The following is an 18,632-nucleotide window of genomic DNA, read 5'->3' on the forward strand; positions in this document are numbered from 1 at the left end:
CAAGGGCAGAGTTTGATTCTGTGTTTATTTAAAATGTTGATGTTTAGTAGATCATGAATTCTTGCATTAGTTTTGATTTTTAAAAATACTGTGTTAAAACATTATTTATCTTGATTACTGAGTTTTGGGGTTGCCCTTAAATTTTGCGTGAAGATGAGTGCCTCACTCACCTAATCCTACAACCAGCCTTGTGTGCTCTGGGCACATAGATTAACCTTTCTGAGCCTCAATTCTCTCATCTACAAAATGAGGATGCTAACGCTCCCTTCCTTCTAGAATAATTCATTTAAAAATGTTTACTTCTCGGCTCTGGGGATGGGGCAGGGCCCAGAAGAGAGGGCCAGCTTGCCCAATGGGGGCGGGAGTTTCCAGGCGGACTCTTGAGGGGGGCGGGGTCAGGCAGCATCAGCTGACCGGCTTGGCCAATAGCTGTGTCTAGCAGGCTGGGGCGGGGTCGGAGGCGGCCGGCGGCGCGGACTAGCGGGCCATGGACGAGCCGAGCCTCCTGCGGCGCCGTGGGCTCCAGGTGAGGCCCCTGCGCGGGCGGGCGCGCGGCGGAGTGGCCCTAGCCTGGGGCAGGGGGCGGGGCTTCGGCCGGCCAGGGGAAACTGAGGCAGGGGATGGGGTGCGCTTCATGCCCAACCGATTTTCAAAGTAATTTTGCCTGGGTGGAACAGGGTATGCTCCCTTTGACATATGGGGAAACTGAGGCTGCAAGCACTAGCATGAGAGAAAGCCTGAGAATTTAGCTTTCTCCACCAGCCGCTCTAACAATAATATGAGCAACAGCAGCCCTTGAGCGCTCACCATATGTTAATCGTTTTATTAATCCCATTAGAGTGATACACTAATATTAATTCATGGATATTAAAATCCGTCTCGTGCCTTCGCTGCACCACCGCGCCCCAGCCTCAGCTCACCCCTAAGGCGAGCCGAGGAGGCTGGAACTGGCCACGTGCCCATTTGTTAGCTGAGGAAACTGAGTCTGCGAAAGTGACTAAACAGAGGTTGCGCAGCAGAGATTTGACCCGGCGTCTTTAACCAGCTTTCTCAGGGCACAAACCACAGCTCACTGGCTATGTGGGAGGCGACGGCTGGAGACACCCTTGCTTCTCCGGGCCTCAGTTTCCCCATGCGCCTTAAGGGCCCCCTTTTCCGACCCTGACTGGGTGTTCAGGAGGCTACTCAGAGGTCGACGTTCGAACACACGCAGGGGTCCGGTGACTCCCGGCGGTAACTACTGGGAATTGGACCTCTCTGGGAATTAAGAGACTCTAGCCATTTCCATCTGGGGCTTAGACCACACCCTTTCGAAGCCACCAGTTTGCAGGTGGGAACCTGGAATTAATTGGTCGTTAACCCAACAAATATTTTTGGAGTGCCTGCTTTGTGTCTGGCTCCGCCCTTTAGAACTCTCCTCCTAGACCTCCCAGTTTGGTGGGAAAGATGAAGGCCAGAGCAGCAGTGACCCGCTGAGTGGTCTGCTGCGATGGGGACGCTCAGGCACATCTGGAGAGGGCGAGGGAACCAAGCGTCGCTGATGGCCTTGGGGCAAAGGAAGCAGCGGCGGGTGGCGGGCAGAGGGTGGGTATTTGGGGAAATGAAAGAGGCTGAGGGCAGCTAAAACCTAGAAAGGACGGGGTTGGGGGTTGCTGAGGCTGGTAAGGGAGGGATGACGCGGGTCAGGCCGAAAACATGATGGGGAGCCGTGTGGCCGTGTGTGTTGGGGGGTGGTTCAGGGGGGGCTGGGGCGCAGCTACAGGGCACAGACCCTCGAGCGCATCGCGGTGCGGGGGGACGGGGGCGGGGGCAGGAGCCGAGACCAGTTGCTGGAGTCCGAGGCCTGGGCGTAGAGGAGGGGGTGGGGCAGGACTGGTGAGCAGTGGAGTGTTGGGAAGGGACAGACCCCGCCTGGAGCCCCAGTTAGACTCGAGCCCCGCCCGCCGCCTCTTAAAATAGAGAAACCGCCTTCGGGTAGGCGAATGGGGGCGCTTCTGACGTCAGGCAGTGGGGGCCTGTTCCATGGGGAGGAGACACCCATTCCCTGATGAGTTCCATGTTACAAAAGGGGAAACTGAGGCTCAGAGAAGTGTAGCCACCATCGAGATGTCACAGCATGTGGGTGATAGAATCGGGTTGAATCCAGGCAGGTCCTGCTTCCTTTCCAGACCAACTTCTCACTGGCAGGCCTCCATCCAGGCAGGCAGAGGGGACAGTAGCCCAGATGGGTGAGGGCACGGCACATGAAAAGGGCTCGAGGCATGAAATTATATGTGTATTATGGGAAAACTGGAAACTATCTTAGCACTAGAGCCGAATGTATGAAAGAGGACTGTCTGCTTCTACGGCCTGCAATACCAAATTTGAAGAGGTTAGACTTTCTCCCTGGGGTGATTGGGAGCCATAGAAGCTTCTGGAGCAAGGGAGGATACACCCAGATCTGAGATCTTGAAAGATTCTCTGGAGCTGATGGGGGGTGGGGCAAACTGAAGGACCAGAAGAAGCTGGGGAGAGGGGCAGCTGGAGCAAAGGACCAAGTGGGAGACAATGAAAATAATAAAATGCTAAGCATTGTACATGCATTTAATTCTCCTAAGAGACCGCGTGATCTTTGCTGTTTATTAGCCTGATTTTTCAAAGGGGAAAACACGCTCAGAGGGGGTCAGGAAGTCAGAGAGCTGGAATTCTCACCAGTGCCTGAGGGTGCAAAGATGTTATAGGGCCTTGGTTTTGGGGGATTCAGCCACAGACTCCTTTACCTGGAGTTAATGGGCCTAGGAGTACCTCCAGACATTCAGGTGGCAGCCTGCTGGTCAGAGCCAATCAGATATCCTGGAGGTTGATCTTTGCCAAAGGTCAAAGAAATCATTCATAGAAGCCTGAGGAAGCTGGGGTACTTGGGTCAGGTGCTGGATGACTGGCCAGTCCAGATAATAGTATCCTGGCCAATCCGATATTGGCAATGTATCGCTGGGGTTGTAAACAAGACCTAGCCTGGCCCACTGGCCACCAGTTTACAAGCTACCAGTTTGTGGGTCACCTGTTTGTGTTGGCTCTGGGTCAGAAGAAGAGGTGGAGACTGGTCCTTTCTAGTTTGGGTTAATCTCCGTCTTCTGCATAGCATTTACAGGGGGCAGTTAACAGAGCTGTTATTACTACCATAAATACTACTATTATTTTATCATTATTTCCATCATCTCCCACTTGGAAATGACAGAATTTTAAAACACCAGATCCCCAAACAGAGCATCTGGGGGTGGAATTTTAAAACATCAGATCCCCAGAGCAACAACATGTCTGGACTTTGTCTCCATTGCTGTTGGGGAGGCTCCCTGGGAAGCTCCATCTTGCTTCTTTATGGCCCAATTATACTTATTCTCCTCCAGGAAGCCCTCGGGCTTGTATGATGTGGTCCCTGCTGACATCCCTCCTGATTCCCTCCAGCTGAGAACTCCCATGGGACTTGGTGCCCACCCTGCTGAGTCTCACTTCCATCCTTCTGCTTCCCACTGATCTGCTGACCCAGCCTGATGCCCCCCTCCAGCCCCTTCTCTCCTTCTGGGTACCCTCTAATGCTTCTCCTCCAGACCCGGGTTCCACAGGGTAGAGCTGAGGCTTCTGGCAGCATTGCCAAGCTCAGCCAAGCACAGAAGAGGATGCTGTAAATATTATCTTTAAAGGACAGTTCTAGGGGAGGGGGTTCCCTTCCTATTACTGTCTAGGTGGAAGCCAGTCCCTGGGGAACAGCCAGCAAAGAGGGGCCTGAGGGCGGAAGCAGATGGTTCAGGGAGCTGAGGGTCTGGGGGCGGTGCCTGTAGAGTTCTGTGTAGGCCCAGCCTCATACACGGACCCTTTGCCAGGGCGGGGGGAGGCGGGGCGGGGATCCCCCGACTTCCCTCACCTCTTTGCCACTTCACATATTTTGTATTTTGGAAGCAAATTAATATTTGTGTTTAAATTGGTGGCTATTATTAACCTCACAAAATTATTGTCTTGGCTCCAATTTTCAGAAGCCTCCCCTAAGCTTGCTCCTTGATTCCTCGCAGGACTCTATGTGCCGTTTTCCGAACGAGGAAACTGTCAGGGATCGCACAGTCCAGATGTGAGTGGGTTGCTGGGCTGAGAACACAGGACTGTTGGGGCTTTGGAAGGAAATTTCTGGGATGGGGAGAGTTTTGTGTGCAGTCGGTATCCCTGGTTCAGGTCCCAGCTCCAGTTAGTAGGAGTTGGGGGGTGGGGAGCTGGATAAGATCTCATTGCATTTGGAGGGGGCAAGAGACCCTGTGGTGGTGGAGGTCGTGAGCTCTTTGTCCCCAGAGGTATTTAAAAAAAGACCTCAAGGTGGCAGGTCAGCCTCCTTCCACCTTGAACGGCTCGGTTTTCTGAGCTCAAGGAAACTGGAGTCGCCTTGGGAAGACGCCGCACCCCCATGGACTCTCCTTTTCCCTTGCGCGAGAACCCTGCCAACTTCTGTGCTGCTGTCCCGCACTGGGCAGCTTCCGGCCCCCACCTATTTGCTTTGGGGGCTGGTGACGTCACTGGTTGCCATGGAGAACGCCCCGCTCTGGACGTGGGCAGCCCGGAGCCCACCTAGGTAAAAATAGTCCTGAGTCCTCAATGCGACTGCCCTGGCGCTCGCGCGTGTGTTTTAGTATGCGTTGGGGGGGCGGGGGGCAGCTTTCCAGAAACTTGGATTCTTGGCCTTCTCTCCTGGAAGAAGCATGGCCTCCTGGCTTCCCTCCTCTCCTCAGTTTCCCAACCTGTATAAAAGATACTCTGCTCCTGGTGCTCAGTAGGTGGCTCAATAAATGTAAAATTTACAAGGTGAATTTTACCGAGGAGGTTCTTGTTGAGCACAACAATAACAACAACAACAATAATAATTATGGCTGATCATTACTACACTCCTGCTGTTATTTCCAAATTACAGATGAGAAAACTTAAACTCTGGGACTACAGGTCCCACAGCCAGGGAAGAACAGACAATAGATCTGGACCCAGGTCTGAGTGTCCCCAGATTCTAAACTTGTGCTACACGGCCTTTTGAGAATTTAAAAGCCCTCTTGGGTGAGCCACATTTGAGGGTGGACTCTGGGGTCACAGTGGACCCTAAGCACAGGGCTCTTTTGCCTGCATGTGGTGAGGGCACCCAGGGCTGGGCAGGTCAGTTTGCTGAGCTCTAAAAGGGTCTTCAATAGGGAGTCACTGGTTAGGGCCCCCACTCCTCACCAGTGCCCAGGACCTAAAACTGCATAGGCTCTGCTGAGGATGATGGCGGAATGGCTCTCAGATTTGGGAGGGGCAGGTGAGGCTGACTCAGGAATCTCTTATCTCAACAGATTATTAGTATATAGCCGCTATTGATATACTTCTTTATAAATATAATTTTTTATTTTAAATAATGAAGTTATTTTTAGTGCAAGTAGGGTATGAGCAGGGAGGTAGATTGGGAGTTTGGGAGGGCTTCCAGGAGGAATGAGCGCTTGAGCTGAGACCTGAGGGATGAGCTGCAATGAAGTAGCACCAGAGGAGGATGGTCCTGGCAGAGGACACAGCTGATACAAAGACCCTGAGGCAGAGTTGATCCCAGGATGTGGGGGAACAGAAAGAAGGCATTGGCTGGAGCAGGGTGAGCATGGGGCCAATTAGGGAGTGAGGCAGGTCAAAGGCCAGGAATGAGAAGGGCTTGTCTCCCTGGAAATGACCCGTTTTCATCTCATTTCAGAAGGAGCTGAGCCTACCACGCCGTGGACGTGGGTGAGTTCCCCTGGGGCCAGGGTGTTGGTGGTGGTTGTGGGGCCGTCCTGTGGTCCTGGGCACAGATATTTCAGCACCAGCCTCCAATTTGTGAATTTATTTAATAACTACAACAAAGCTTCTTATCTTAATCCTGTCCCTGGTGTTTGCAAAGTGCTTCACAAGTGCCTCACTTGGACTCGCCTCAGGCTGGGAGGCCCAAGCCAGTTTACAAATGAGGAAACCAAGGTGCAAAGGGGTTGCATCCCTGGCTCAAGGGCACTGAGCTCAGAACCATGGGCAAACTTCTCTGGCATCCAGAATCCAAACTCTGGAATTCCAACCTAGTATCCTGGAAGCAGCTCACATGCCTCCCATGGCAAGAAGGTCACTTTCTTTCAGGGAACATGGGTACAAAATTATATCCTTCAGGGTCACATAAGCATTCCTGTAGGTTAGCACTTTGGAATCTCCAAAGGTTCAAAGAACATTTAGTTTGGTGCCTTCACTGGTTAACAGATAGGGAAACCAATGCCAGGGAAGGGGAGGGATTTGCCTTGTACTGACAGTCTGGAGGTACATGAGTGCAGACACCCCTGTGGGGACTGCATTTACATATATTGGGGATGTGAATTTCTTGCCCCTCAGTGAAATCACTTACTCAACAAACTTTTTTTTGAACGCCTACTATATGCCAGCCCCTGTTCTAGGTACAGGAGACACAAGGACTAGTCATTGCTGGACCCTGCCCACGGAATTAGAACTTTCTTGGGGAAAATGATGATGAAGTGATGTTATGCAGGAAAGAAATGAAACAGACAGACAGAGGGGCTGGGGGGCAGCAGCTTTATCTCTGAACACGCGGGCCTCTTGGAGGAGGTGAGGTTTGAGCCTGGATCTGGCACAGGAGGAAGATAGGGGGAAAGTCTGGAGAGAACAGCATTCCAAGTAGAAGGGACAGCATGGGCAAAGGTTTTGAGGTGCCAACCAGCTTGACATTGGAAGAACAGCTTGGAGACAAGTGTAGCTGGAGCGAGTGAGCACCTGGGAAATGGAGGGAGAGGAGAAATGGGGTGGTCCTTGGGGGTTGGATGAGAGTTTGAAATCTGATGGTGGGAGTGGGGGACAGAGTGGCCACCAAGCCCTGACCATCTGCTCTCCTTGGACTGGGAATAATGCAGCTGGTGGGGTGGGGCTGGAAGGCCTTGGTAGGGGCGGAGACTCGGGCGTTGCCCAGAGAGCGGGTACTGTCACTGACCTTTGCCCAGGCTGGGGGTGGGGTGGTGGACAATTAGTCAGAACCACAGAGGGCAAAATCTTGAGCCACAGGGCAGGACGGGGACAGTGACTCCCAGTTGTCTAGTTTTCATCAGCCTCCGTAAGCCAGACTGGGTCCGCCTGGGATTTCAAAGGGGTCAGAGGCAAACATAAACGACCCCAGTCCGTCAGGGTCTGGGCTGGGCAGGTCTAAGGAAGGTGGGGTTCGGGGCGCCCTGGGTGATCGTGGTGGGAGAAGGGGCAGGTGGAGGGGCGTGTGGGGCCGATGACCTTTCTGAATGAGAGGCCGCTGTCCTGGCAGAGGGACCCCCATGGAGTTCAGACATGGAGGCGTGGCCAGGGCCTCCGGTTTGAGCGCGGAGGCTGTAACCCGCCGCCAGGGATCGCTAACGCTGAAGTTGGGAGACAGGGGCCGGGGCGTGCTCGGATCCGGGTCCTGGAGACCCTTGGGGTGGGCGAGGGCCGAGGCAGGGAAGGGGAGGAGCCAGGCGATGGTGTAATGATGCGGGCCGAAGAAACTGCGACTGTCCTATCTTTCCCACCGCGCAGTCCATGCGCCTGGGACCCGGCAGCCCCGGCGTCCCTCTCTGGGAGGGGGTGGCACCTGCGGCTCCAGCCTCCTGCACTCTGACCGCTCCTGCCACGCTGGGCCTGCGCACAGGTGCGGGGCTCCGAGCCCCGCCCCGAGGCGGAAAGAGCCCGCCCCCCCCTACGGCCCAGCCCCCACGCCGCGCGTCCGCTGCTCCCGCCAAGCTTGCTGTCCCCGTGTCTGCGTCTGTCCGTGGGTCTGATTGAGCAGAAAACAGGGCCTGGGAGCCACGAAGGGAGTGTTGGTACCCGGCCACATACACGTGGCCCCGGCCTCAGCATGAAGTCTCGCAGGGACAAGCTGCACATCCCGGCGCTGACCCTCGAGTGAGTGCTTAGCTGGGGAAGGAGACACTGGGGGAGAGAGAAGCAGGCTGACAACCACCCTTCCCTGGCTTCTCTGTTCAAGTCGCCCAGAGTCGCACCGCCGCTTCCAGGGAGCCCTCCCAGGTCATCGTTCTGGCCCCGCCCTTGAGGCCTGCGGGAGACCCAGAATCCCGGGCCTTGGGCCCCTTCTCCCGGAGGGAATCATGTCCTTGGTCTTGTCTCCGGATTTGACACTCAAGGGCCTCTGCCAGGTTCATCGTCCCTGGCCTCTTTCTTTGCAGTCTGTCTCCGAGCAGCCAGAGCCCATCCTTGCTGAGCCCCAGCAGCCCCTGCAGCCCTTGCAGCCCCTCGTTGGGCCTGCACCCCTGGAGGTAAGTGAAAGCGGGTGGGGCAGGGCTCAGACATCGCCTGGTACTCCAGAGCCTTGGAAGCTGCCCAGACCCAGCTCCTTCCCCAAGGTACTGTGGGCTGCTGATCTTGCCTCTCTGGGCCTCAGTTTATCCCTCCATAAAATGATGCCATGATTGGGAAATTCCATTTTCAACCATAGTCAGCAGGTTCCCAGTCCTACAGGTGGCCATGCGAGGCCAGAACTTAAGCTATTGTCCAAGGACATCCTGAGACAGGTGCTGGATTCCCAGCAGGCTCAGAGCCCTCCCTGCCGAATAAGTCTGGCTTTCAGGCTGCGACTTCAGAGATCCTCCCCACACCCAGCTCAACTGGCCAGAAAGCTCCTCCTTCTGAATGTACACACACTCACATGCGCGCAAGCACAGGGCTAAGAGTCCATCCACCATTAGAGCCCCGTGCAAAGAGGTATAGGCAGAAAAGAACCAGCTTGACTGAGCACCAGCTTTCTGTTCCCTCTGCAACCCTGGGAGGGAGGCACCCTTCCTGACCTCATTTCTCAGCTGAGGAAACTGAGGCTCAGAGAGGAGACAAGTTTCCCTGGTTCAGTATGTCTAGGGGCCAGTTGGCAGGGCCAGCTTGGCTGCCAGTCTGTTGAGGGTTTGAGCCACCCTCTGTGACTGGTAGGGCTCAGGGTCTTGACCCTGTATGGGGGCAGAGGGGAATACCAGGGTTGTCATGGCTCCTTGCATAGCTCAGGCACAAGTTCAGGGAGGGGACAGATGTGAGCATCAGTGATATCTAAAATTTGATGGCCCATCAACACCTTAGTATGAACGAGTTGCTGAGGCTCTTCCTATAGGCCCCTAATGGGGAGAAGAGGAAACAATTTGTATCCCATACTGGCTGTGCAACAGGCAGGTACCTTCATTCAGTCAACAAGCACTTATTAGGCACCTACTGTGTCCCAGATGCTAAGGGTATAGGTGTGAATGAGATGAACATAGTCCTACCCTCACAGGGCTCTCAGAAAGTGGACAATGAGCAAGTGAATAGACAAACAAGCTACATTCAGACAGGAACCTTTCAGGGGAAGTGATGTTTGAGCCGGTGCCTGGGCAGAACTCTGGGGAAGAGAGGCCCCAGGCAGTGGGTGGGAACTGCATATGCAAAGGTCCTGAGACAGAACTAAGATTTTTAAAACCTCTGTGGCTGACTTGAGGGGAAGAAAGGTCTTCTGGGACAGAGGACAAGCATGGAGGTGACAGAGGCAGAGAGGTGACTAGGGCAACATCAGGGTAGGAGATGATGGACCTGGACCAGTTGAGGTATCCAGTGGGAAGCAGGGACTGCTGTAGCCCTCGTTAAGCAAAGGAGGAAACTTAGGACCTCAGAGGCATAGGATCTCAGATTTTGTTATCTTGGGGAACCTAGGGGAGAATGTCAAGCTAGAACTGACTCTGAGTTCTTGACCTCAACCCAGGAGAGGCCAGAATGAGGGGAGGGACATATTGAGAGACCTGAGCCAGTTTTACTAGGAGGAAATGGAGATAAGAGTTTGGGTCTCTAGCTGCCACTGGGCTGCTTTACTTGCCACCAGGGGGCAGCAGAGCCACGTTGCCTTAAGCCAGGCAAGGACATGGGTCCTTCCTTGCCCTACTCCAAGCACCCTAGGAATAAGCCCACATTTGTCCCTGTAGCCGCCAAAATCCCATGGGTCTCGCCCCTTCGACCCCTTTGCCTCCTCCTTGTCCATCTCCCCATCACTTACCCTGCTGTAGCCAAGCAGTCTCCTGGACTACCAGAAGGCAAGCTGGTCCAGTCTCAGGGCCTTTGCACTTGCCGTCCCTTTTGCCGAGAGCCCCATTTTCTCCTTTCTTTGTTTGTCATATCTCCATCAAGCCCTCAGATAGGAAGCCGTCTCTGACTACCTCCCCCAAGCCCTGGTTACATCCATTATACCCATCTGTTTCCTTCATCCAGACCCCATCGCAGGTATTATTTCCACATTTTGTGTGTGTGATTATTGTTGGTTTGTTCGTTTTTTCTCACTCAGAGGTCTGGGAGCCCCTTGAGGGTCAGACTTGGATCTGTCCTAGCCATCCTATACCCTAAGGTCAGAGCTGGTATACATCGGATGCTCAGTTAATGTTTGTAGCATGGACAAGTGGGAAGCAGCCGGGAGGGTACTGCCTGCAATGGTGGCGGTAGTGGGAAGGAGAGTCGAAGAAGGTCCTGAGTTGAGCCCTCACAGACAAGAGGGCGACAGAGGCTGTTCTAAGAAGGAACAGCATTGTTAGAGGAGTTTTCCCTCTGGGGCCTTGAATTCCAAGGATGGGAATAATTTGGATTTTTTACCCAGGGTACTGGGAGCCACATGGGGTATGAGGCTGGGAGGGATGTGGACAATTGGAAAGGGCTGGGGCGTTTCAGACCAACAAGGGGCTGCGGGAAGGTCCGAGTACCCATCTGGGGCTTATCCATTTATACAATCTCTAGTACAAGCAGAGACAAAGCCTGAGTCACAGGCAGGGTTAGTATCTGAGCCCTGGGAGAGATTCACCCAGGAGTGTGGTTTTGCTGTAAAAGCAGTGAGGAGGTGGTATGAGCAGAGGAGGGACACGATCTGGTGGGCATTGGGCTGGTGCTAGAAGTCAGTGGCTCAGCCACCCTTCCATGGGAGGCCTTTGCCATAGCCGCAGGCCTTCTGAGTTGTCAGCTGCAGTCCTGTTCTGCAGAGGAGGAAACTGAGGCCAGATGGGCGTGGGAGAAGCAGCTACTGAGGATGCCAGTGCAGTGGGCGTGATGGGAACGAATAGGCAGTGCAGGGCGTGGCCACAGCTGGGGAGGAGTATCTGCTTTTCTGTGTGCAGAAGTGTCCCTAGCACACATTGAAGGAGTTTTTGGACATAGTATGTCAACATATGGTGACACAAGATGGTGGCTTTATCCTCACTTGGATCCCTAGACCTGGAGGATCTCAAGTTCCCTGTACACAGGAGGCTAGACACCTGAGGACCATAGGTGACCCTCCTATTCTCATCTGCATATCTTGCCCCTCAGCAAGGTCTGTCCTTTGGCCTCAAAACAAGCCAGAATCCACCCATTTGTCTTCACAGCCCAACCCTGGTCTAGGCCTCAGCGTCCCCCCTTCCCAGACCCTGTCACAGCCCCTCACTAGCCTCCTGCCACTTCCACTCCTGCCCCTGAAAGCTCCTGTTCCTGATGGCAGACATGGGCAGGCTACATAGTCCAGACCACACCCCTGCCCTGCTCACACATCCTCTATGGCTCTTAATGGCCCCTACAGTAAAACCGTACTTTCCCTGCAACCCACAGGACCTACATGGACAGCCCTGCTGGTATCTTCCCCTCAGTCCTGTCTCAAGACCTTTGCTTGAGCTGTGCCCTCTGCCTGGGACACTATTTCTCCATGGCTGGCACCTCTTCCTTCCCACTGTCTCAGCAGGCTGCAGTGTCACCTCCTCAGAGAGGACTCCCAGCTAAGAACTTGTCCTTTGCCATTGTTACCACTGTTCTTTTTTTCCCTTGACTTTAGTAATTGAAATTAACTTGTTATTTTAATTATTTCCTATTTACGCTCTGTCTCCCCCATGAAACTGGGGGCCCCTGAGGGCAGGCAGGGATTATTTGTGGCCTTGTCCACAGTGGGTCCCCAGGGTACAGCACAGGGGCAGGTACACAGTAGGTGCTCAATCAATGTTTGTTGAGTGAGTGAATGGCCAGATATGAGTGTTTAAGCCCGGTCTGGGGGCTCTGGAGAGCATTCTTAGGGAGACACCCAGTAGGTTTCTGGACCACAGGGCAGGCCATCTGATCTGAGGGTGACACTGGGCATGGAGGAGACAGGGTAGAGAGTCTAGGAGAAACCCGAACAGCAAAATTGGTGACAAGAGAGATGGGCAGGGTTAGTGCTACCCATTAGGCAGCAGTACCTCCTCCATGCCTCAGTCTCCTGTTCTCAGATGTAGGGTCTGGGCTCCAGTGTCAGTCTTGGGCCAGTTCCCAAAGTATTGTGTGGCCCCTGAAGGGGCTGCCCTAGGAGTGACTCTGTCCCTGACTTGCTGGGTCTATCATGAGAGGAGGAAGCATTAATTCACTGCCTACTATCTGAGACATTTCTCCTTCTATAGTGAACACGATGTACTGTACCCCGGTACCGGTCCAGTACCAGTTATTTTCTGTGCCTTTGATTCTATTCCATTTTCATGAAGGGCATGTGTAGATGGGGAAACAGAAGCTTGGAGATTAGCCCGATGCTAACATTTACATCTAACTCGTGTAATCCTTTTAACCCTGTTTTCCTCCCATGTTACAGTTGAAAAGACTGAGGCTTGTGAAGTTAAATCAGGCGTCTGATTCCTGACTGTAGACAAGCTGATGGCCTTTTCTATCACACAGACAGGCAGAGCATGTCAGATGCCCTGACTCAGTTCGCTAAACAGCCCTATGTGCCGGTCCAGTACTGGAAGGTGCAGGGGCCCTAAGACGTCCAAGCCTGGGGAAGACAACCGGACAGCCACAAGAGAAGGTTTCCTGGAGGAAGGGATGCTGGATTTCGCCAGGTAGAAAGGGCATTCCAAGGAGTGGAGCCAGCGTTAGCGTGGTAGCCTGAGCCCTGGCCAGACCATTGGGTAGGCCTGAGTGTCGCACTCAGCAGAGATGGTTAGCACCGCCTGAGAGGGAAAGAGGGGCCCTAATTAGGTTTACATTTTAAGGAAAAGGAGCCAAACTCCAAGGGCCAACATCCAGGTGCCGCCAACGCCCCGCCCCCGCCGCCCGCAGCCCTGGCAACGCCCCGCCCCTGCCGCCCGCATCCTGGCAACGTCCCCATTCTTGGTCCGCGGCTCTGGCGACGCCCTGCCCACTCGCTTGCACACGGGGCTGCTGGCCTCGCTTCCGTGTCGCTTGCCCCGCCCTCTCCAGGTCCGCCGCTCTAGGCCCCGCCCCCGCGCTCATCTGGGCGGGGTTCAGGGCGCGCGCTTCCTCCTCGCCCCCCACCCCCAGCCCCGCGGCGCACCCCCCTCCCTGCCCCGCTGCGCGGGGCTCCCGGGGCTGATCCCGCCGCGGAGGTTCGCGCCCTGCCGCCGCCGGCTGCTCCCGCGTGCCTCCCGGGCTTCGGGCGGCACAAAGGGAAGAAGCAGCATGTCTGACCCCAGCTACTGGACGGCGGTGGCAGCTCCCGGCCACCGGAGCCGCCTGGCCAAGGGCGCGCTGCTGCAGCGCTCCAAGAGGTAGGGGGTACGGCGCGGGCAAAGGCGCGGCGGCTGGCCGAGTAGACACGAGTTGCCAGGAGTGTGACCCGGCAGCGTGGCGAGGGCCACTGTGTGCGCGCGGTAGACGGACAGGGGAGGACGCTTTGCGATCGAGTGATCCGATGGGGTTCCAGACACCTTCCTTGCTCCTCTTGTTACCCGCACTGGAATGTCTGTCCGTCTAGGTCGCAGCTGGGTTGGTGACGAGACAGCAAGGAGTTGAGACAAGCAGGATTCGAACCTGGGGCTCTAGGCCTAGGACGACCTGGGGAGGTGCTTCTTGGAAAATCTGAGTCTGGTCTGTCTCTGGGGCCCACTCAGCAGAAATGTTGATTCACAAACAGATATTTGCTGCGCGAGGCTGCCGTGCATGTGGGGTGTCAGAAGCACCAATTGCTGAATTTAACCAGAGCGAAGCCTAGCCTCTCTTGTAGTCTCAGTTTACCCTTCTGAAAAGCAGAAAGCCTAAGCGAGGGCCTTGCCTCTACTAGACCTGGGTTCAAATACCACCGCAGGCACTGCCAGGCCTTGTGACCTCAGGCAGTTGCTTCACCTCTCTGTACTTGTCTGTCTGTGCTGCTTTGGGGCATTCCCAGAGGGAAGCACAGGCAGAGGCTAGACAGTGGAACCTTGAATGCCATGTCCAAGGGCTTAGATTCTTCTCCCAGACCATGGGGAGCCATAGAGAGCTTATGGGCACCTCAGGAACTGGGTGCAGAAAACCATATTCTCATTCTCTGTTGAACCACATGCGTAGTGATTGAACAGCTAGGCTGCTTCTCAGGATCCTAGGCCTCCTCCAGGGAAGACTGAGCAAAGAGCTGGCACTCGATAGATACTCAGGAAGTGAACAAATGATGCCCACTTCCCCTTTGACACCTCCAAATTGGCTGTTCGAAAAGGCTCCACCTGAGAGCACGAAGGAGGTGGCCAGATGTTTTTCCTGAATGCTGTTGGAAGTGACAAATGGGGTACAAGGTAGGGGGTGGGGTAAGGAACCAGGTGAAGGGCAGAGGAGAGGATGTGGGACTGGCGAGTGTGTGTAGGGGGGTGGGCAGGAAGTTTTGTAGGAACCTCTGGGTTTCACTTTTGCTTCTGCACCTCAAACTAGAGGACAATCCCTGTGGCTGTCAACATCTTTAGCCTCAGTTTCCCCAGCTGGGAAATGGGTGCAGCTGGTCTCTCCCACCTCCAGGGTCATTGGGATTGATAAATAATGACTTAATTCACTGGGGAGACATGACCTGCACTGTGACCACGCACCAGTCCTCACCAGCATTGTCAGGAGAAAGATGACAATACATGTACCCACCACTATTCACCCAGTGCTGGCCCAAAGCTGGGCCCTTGTGTATGAGTTTCACCAAATCTTTCCAGCACCTTGCAAGGTATGCAGATGAGGAAACAGGCTCAGAGGGGCAGCCATGGGCAAGCTGGACTACCCCCTCCCTTTCCGTCTTGTTGCCTGGGTCAGTGACTGACCATGCTCTCTCACCCCTTGACGAACACTGTGCCTTCTGCTTGGGACACTGTTCCTGCTCTGTGAAGCCTGAGGTTTCATCTCCCTCCCTGCACAGTATACTGTGGCTAAGCTGCGTTGGCGGCTGGGGTGTGTGGGCTGATGCACTTGCCAAGCGAGCAGAGCTGTTGCTGGGTGACTGCTCTGGGGGGTGGGGGTGGGGACAATGTGGCTCCCAACTTCCTTCTGCCGGGGTGGAGTGTGGAGCTGGGGCACAGGTGGGTGCAGCCTAGGCAGGAGGCTGGTGTCCAGGAGGGAAGGAGGGAGGGAAATGTGTGGGCAACACTTTGGCAGAACTGGAGACAGGACCCAGCTGTGCAAGATGCTGACTTTAGGGTTTTGGGGATCAGGGTAGCATTTCGAGGGGATCTTGGGGAGCAGCATGGCCAAGAGACTAGAGCAGTGGCCCCGGGAAAGGGTGTACAGAATGGGGAGGGGCACTGCCTCAACCCACCTGTAGGCTCCAGGATCTTCTCCACCCTCTGCCGTATTTGCCAGAGCTCCTGGCATTGGCCACAGCGTCTGCAAAAATGTGGGCATAGGACTGTGAACACTGAAGCCTGAGAAGGTGAGCTCGGGGCTCCTGGCTGTGCACAGTGACCACCAGGAGGCCACAAGCACTTTGTGTTGCCACGGAAGATAACAGCAGTAGATTTAATAATAGTGATGTTTGTTAAATATGACTCCCACTGGGCCTCAGAGGCTGGGCTACCTAAAGGCCATGGGGGAGTCCAGCTGAGGACAGAGTGGGAGCGGTCATGCCCAGCTTCCTATCCTGCCACAAAGCCGCTGCACATGGGCCAGCGCCTGACCTTGTCCCCATCTCCCCCCACAGCTGCCGCAGCGGGAACCGCAAGAGCCTCGTGGTAGGAACACCCTCACCGACCCTTTCCCGGCCCCTGTCACCGCTGTCAGTCCCAACCGGTGAGCCTGGGGAGCAGGCGGGTAGGCACTGTGTCCTGTCTCCACCCCCAACGACTCAGTTTCACCCCCCGGCTTTCCCAGCAGGCAACAGCCCTTTGGATAGTCCCCGGAACTTCTCAGCTGCGTCAGTTGTCAACTTCCCCTTTGCCCGGAGGTGAGTGGTCCCTGGCTTTGGGGGACGGTATCCTCATGACTGGTGAGGGGAGAGGCAGGAGGCGTGCACTTGGCGGACCTGTCTCCTCATTGGCCTTTTCCCCTCCCCTGGCCCCTGCCCTGTGGTGGTCCCTCCTGGCTTCTGCCCCTGGCTTGGCCTTCTGCAGCCACATTCCTCGCATGGACAGGTAATTTCGATGAGCCCTATGGTGGGGAGAGGGGATACCACAGGGTCTAAAAACCATTAATTCACTGAGAGTCATTTATTCACTTAACAAGAGTTGATGTAGGACCTGTTTTGTGCTAGGCATTTAAATGTTACTTATTCATTTGACATTTATTTAGTGCCTGCTGTGTGCCATGCCCTGTGCTGGAGAGCTGAGGAAGGAGGTGCTGGATTTTGCCCCCTGGGGATTTCTCAGTCTGATGGGGGCAGCCAGCATATACCCCAGCAGCTGTACCTCAGAGAGGTGGCAGCTTTGATGGGGGCCAGAGTCACAGAAGACTTCCCAGAAGAGGTGTCTGAAGGATGAGGAGGAAACACAGTGGACTTGCTTACCTTAAATTGCTGTTCTCAGCCTCATAGAGGGTCCTTCCTCCAACGGAGCCAGAATCTGACAGCCGTGGTGTCTGCGCTTGGTCCTCACAAACCACAGGGGCCATGCCTTCCTTCTGACTCTTCTGGTTCTCCTCTCCAGGGCTGACGGCAGAAGATGGTCCTTCGCATCCCTCCCATCTTCTGGCTATGGAACCAACACGCCCAGCTCCACTGTCTCGGTACCCACAGTCCCACCTTGGCAGGCAGACAGGCGGGTGCGAGGTTGGAGGGAACGAGCATGTCTTTGGTTTTTTCAAGGGGCCAGATAGTTGTGTAGTTAGCAAACATCCTCACTGCTCCCTCTGAGCCCAATTCTGGGCAATGTAGGGGTCCCTGGGAGGATGTAGCCTCAGCCCCAGGAACCTCCAGTCTGAGGCACACAGATATTTCTAGACTATGATGTCAGGGCCTAGCCAGAGGGGGTCTCAGTGCTGCCAAGGGAACAAGCAGGGAAGGCTTCCTAGAGGAGGGAGCATTGGAGCCGGGGTTTTGAAGAATGCATAGGAGCCAGGCAGGAGAGTTACCATCTGATGACCAGCCAGCGGCCGGAGATTTAAGGGGTAGTGCTGGTGTCCTGGTATGGCACTGACCATGAACCCATTGCTCTCATACCCCCTCCTGCCAGTCAAGCTCATCTTCCCGGGAGCATCTCCACCAGCTTCCTTTCCAACCGACACCAGACGAACTGCGTTTCCTGTCCAAGCATTTCCGCAGCTCAGAGAGCGTGGCTGACGAGGATGGCAGCCACCGCTCACCCCGCCTTCGCCCCCGCTCCCGAAGCCTCAGGTGGACCTTGACCTCTGGTCCCCCTGCCCCAGCCCCTCCCTAGACTGGCTTTGGGACCCACACCGTGGTTTTTCCTCCCCCTCTGGCCCTAAACCTACCCAAACCTGGCTCAGCCCCCTTCCCTTGGGCTGGGTTTCAGGTCCCATGTCACAAGCTGACCATTTCCACCTTCTCCTTTAGCCCAGGACGTACAACAGGGACCTTCGACAATGAGATCATCATGATGAATCATGTGTACCGGGAGAGGTTCCCTAAGGTAGGATGGACTGGCCCCAATGCCCTTCCACATTGCTGTTCCTATCTGTGTGACAGACAGGCACTCTCCGTCGTCTTGGCTGTGACCCCATATTAGTCCATTTCCCTCTCAGTCTCAAATCCTTCCCTCCCCAGCCCTCAACTCCATCATCACATCTCTCTTTCCTTGGCTGTCTCTCCTGCCCCAGTCTGCGTGTGTTGCTCCTTAGCCCCATCCACTGACCAAGTCATCCATCTCCTCTGCCCAGGCCACAGCCCAGATGGAGGGCCGTCTACAAGAGTTCCTTGCTGCCTTTGCGCCCGGTGCCCGGCTGGCACTGGCTGACGGCGTCCTGGGCTTCATCCACCACCAGATCATTGAGCTGGCCCGCGACTGCCTGGCCAAGTCTGGAGAGGCACTTGTCACCTCCCGCTACTTTCTGGAGATGCAGGAGAAGCTGGAGAGGCTACTGCAGGACGTGAGTGTCAGGGCTTGGAGCTGAGCTTCCCCAGGTGGTACAGGGCAGAGCCAAGGGCCTACAGGTGACATCCTGCCCACCTCTCACCAGGCCCATGAGCGCTCGGACAGTGAGGAGGTCAGCTTCATCGTCCAGCTGGTCCGGAAGCTGCTGATCATCATCTCACGGCCAGCAAGGCTCCTTGAGTGTCTGGTGAGTCTGCACAAATGGATATAGGGGCCCTGCAGAGCTGAGACCAGGCCCTTGAGATATAAGACACAGTTTCATCGTACAGGGCTTGGAGAGGAGCACAGGGTACTGCCAGGCTGGGGTGGGCTTTCTGGAGGAGGGGCCAGAAGCTGAGACTCCAGGGACAAGTTGGAGCCACTGTTGAATGCTCCAGACAG

The 18,632-nt window shown here is 55.2% G+C and overlaps 1 protein-coding gene across 19 annotated transcripts in view; it reads left to right on the top strand.

The window, feature by feature from the left end:
- The first annotated feature begins 453 nt into the window (after window positions 1-453).
- Window positions 454-18,632, top strand: part of MAST3 (microtubule associated serine/threonine kinase 3) — a 35,287-nt gene continuing 17,108 nt past the window's right edge. For 2 of the 19 annotated variants that reach the window (XM_036234348.1, XM_036234358.1), the window contains exons 1-11: window positions 468-526; window positions 5,726-5,757; window positions 8,211-8,300; window positions 15,908-15,996; window positions 16,078-16,150; window positions 16,317-16,337; window positions 16,848-16,926; window positions 17,373-17,533; window positions 17,714-17,789; window positions 18,037-18,246; window positions 18,337-18,438. In XM_036234348.1, the coding sequence (XP_036090241.1) occupies window positions 488-526; window positions 5,726-5,757; window positions 8,211-8,300; window positions 15,908-15,996; window positions 16,078-16,150; window positions 16,317-16,337; window positions 16,848-16,926; window positions 17,373-17,533; window positions 17,714-17,789; window positions 18,037-18,246; window positions 18,337-18,438 (972 nt within the window). In that variant the 5' untranslated portion in view covers window positions 468-487. Of the gene's footprint in view, window positions 527-5,725; window positions 5,758-6,980; window positions 7,151-7,272; window positions 8,301-12,699; window positions 12,864-13,321; window positions 13,533-15,907; window positions 15,997-16,077; window positions 16,151-16,316; window positions 16,338-16,847; window positions 16,927-17,372; window positions 17,534-17,713; window positions 17,790-18,036; window positions 18,247-18,336; window positions 18,439-18,632 lie in introns of those variants that run through there. The other 17 variants (XM_036234350.1, XM_016166603.2, XM_036234361.1 and 14 more) reach the window with 15 other exon arrangements.

This window comes from Rousettus aegyptiacus, unplaced genomic scaffold, assembly GCF_014176215.1.
Source record: "Rousettus aegyptiacus isolate mRouAeg1 unplaced genomic scaffold, mRouAeg1.p scaffold_m13_p_16, whole genome shotgun sequence".
Taxonomy (NCBI): domain Eukaryota; kingdom Metazoa; phylum Chordata; class Mammalia; order Chiroptera; family Pteropodidae; genus Rousettus; species Rousettus aegyptiacus.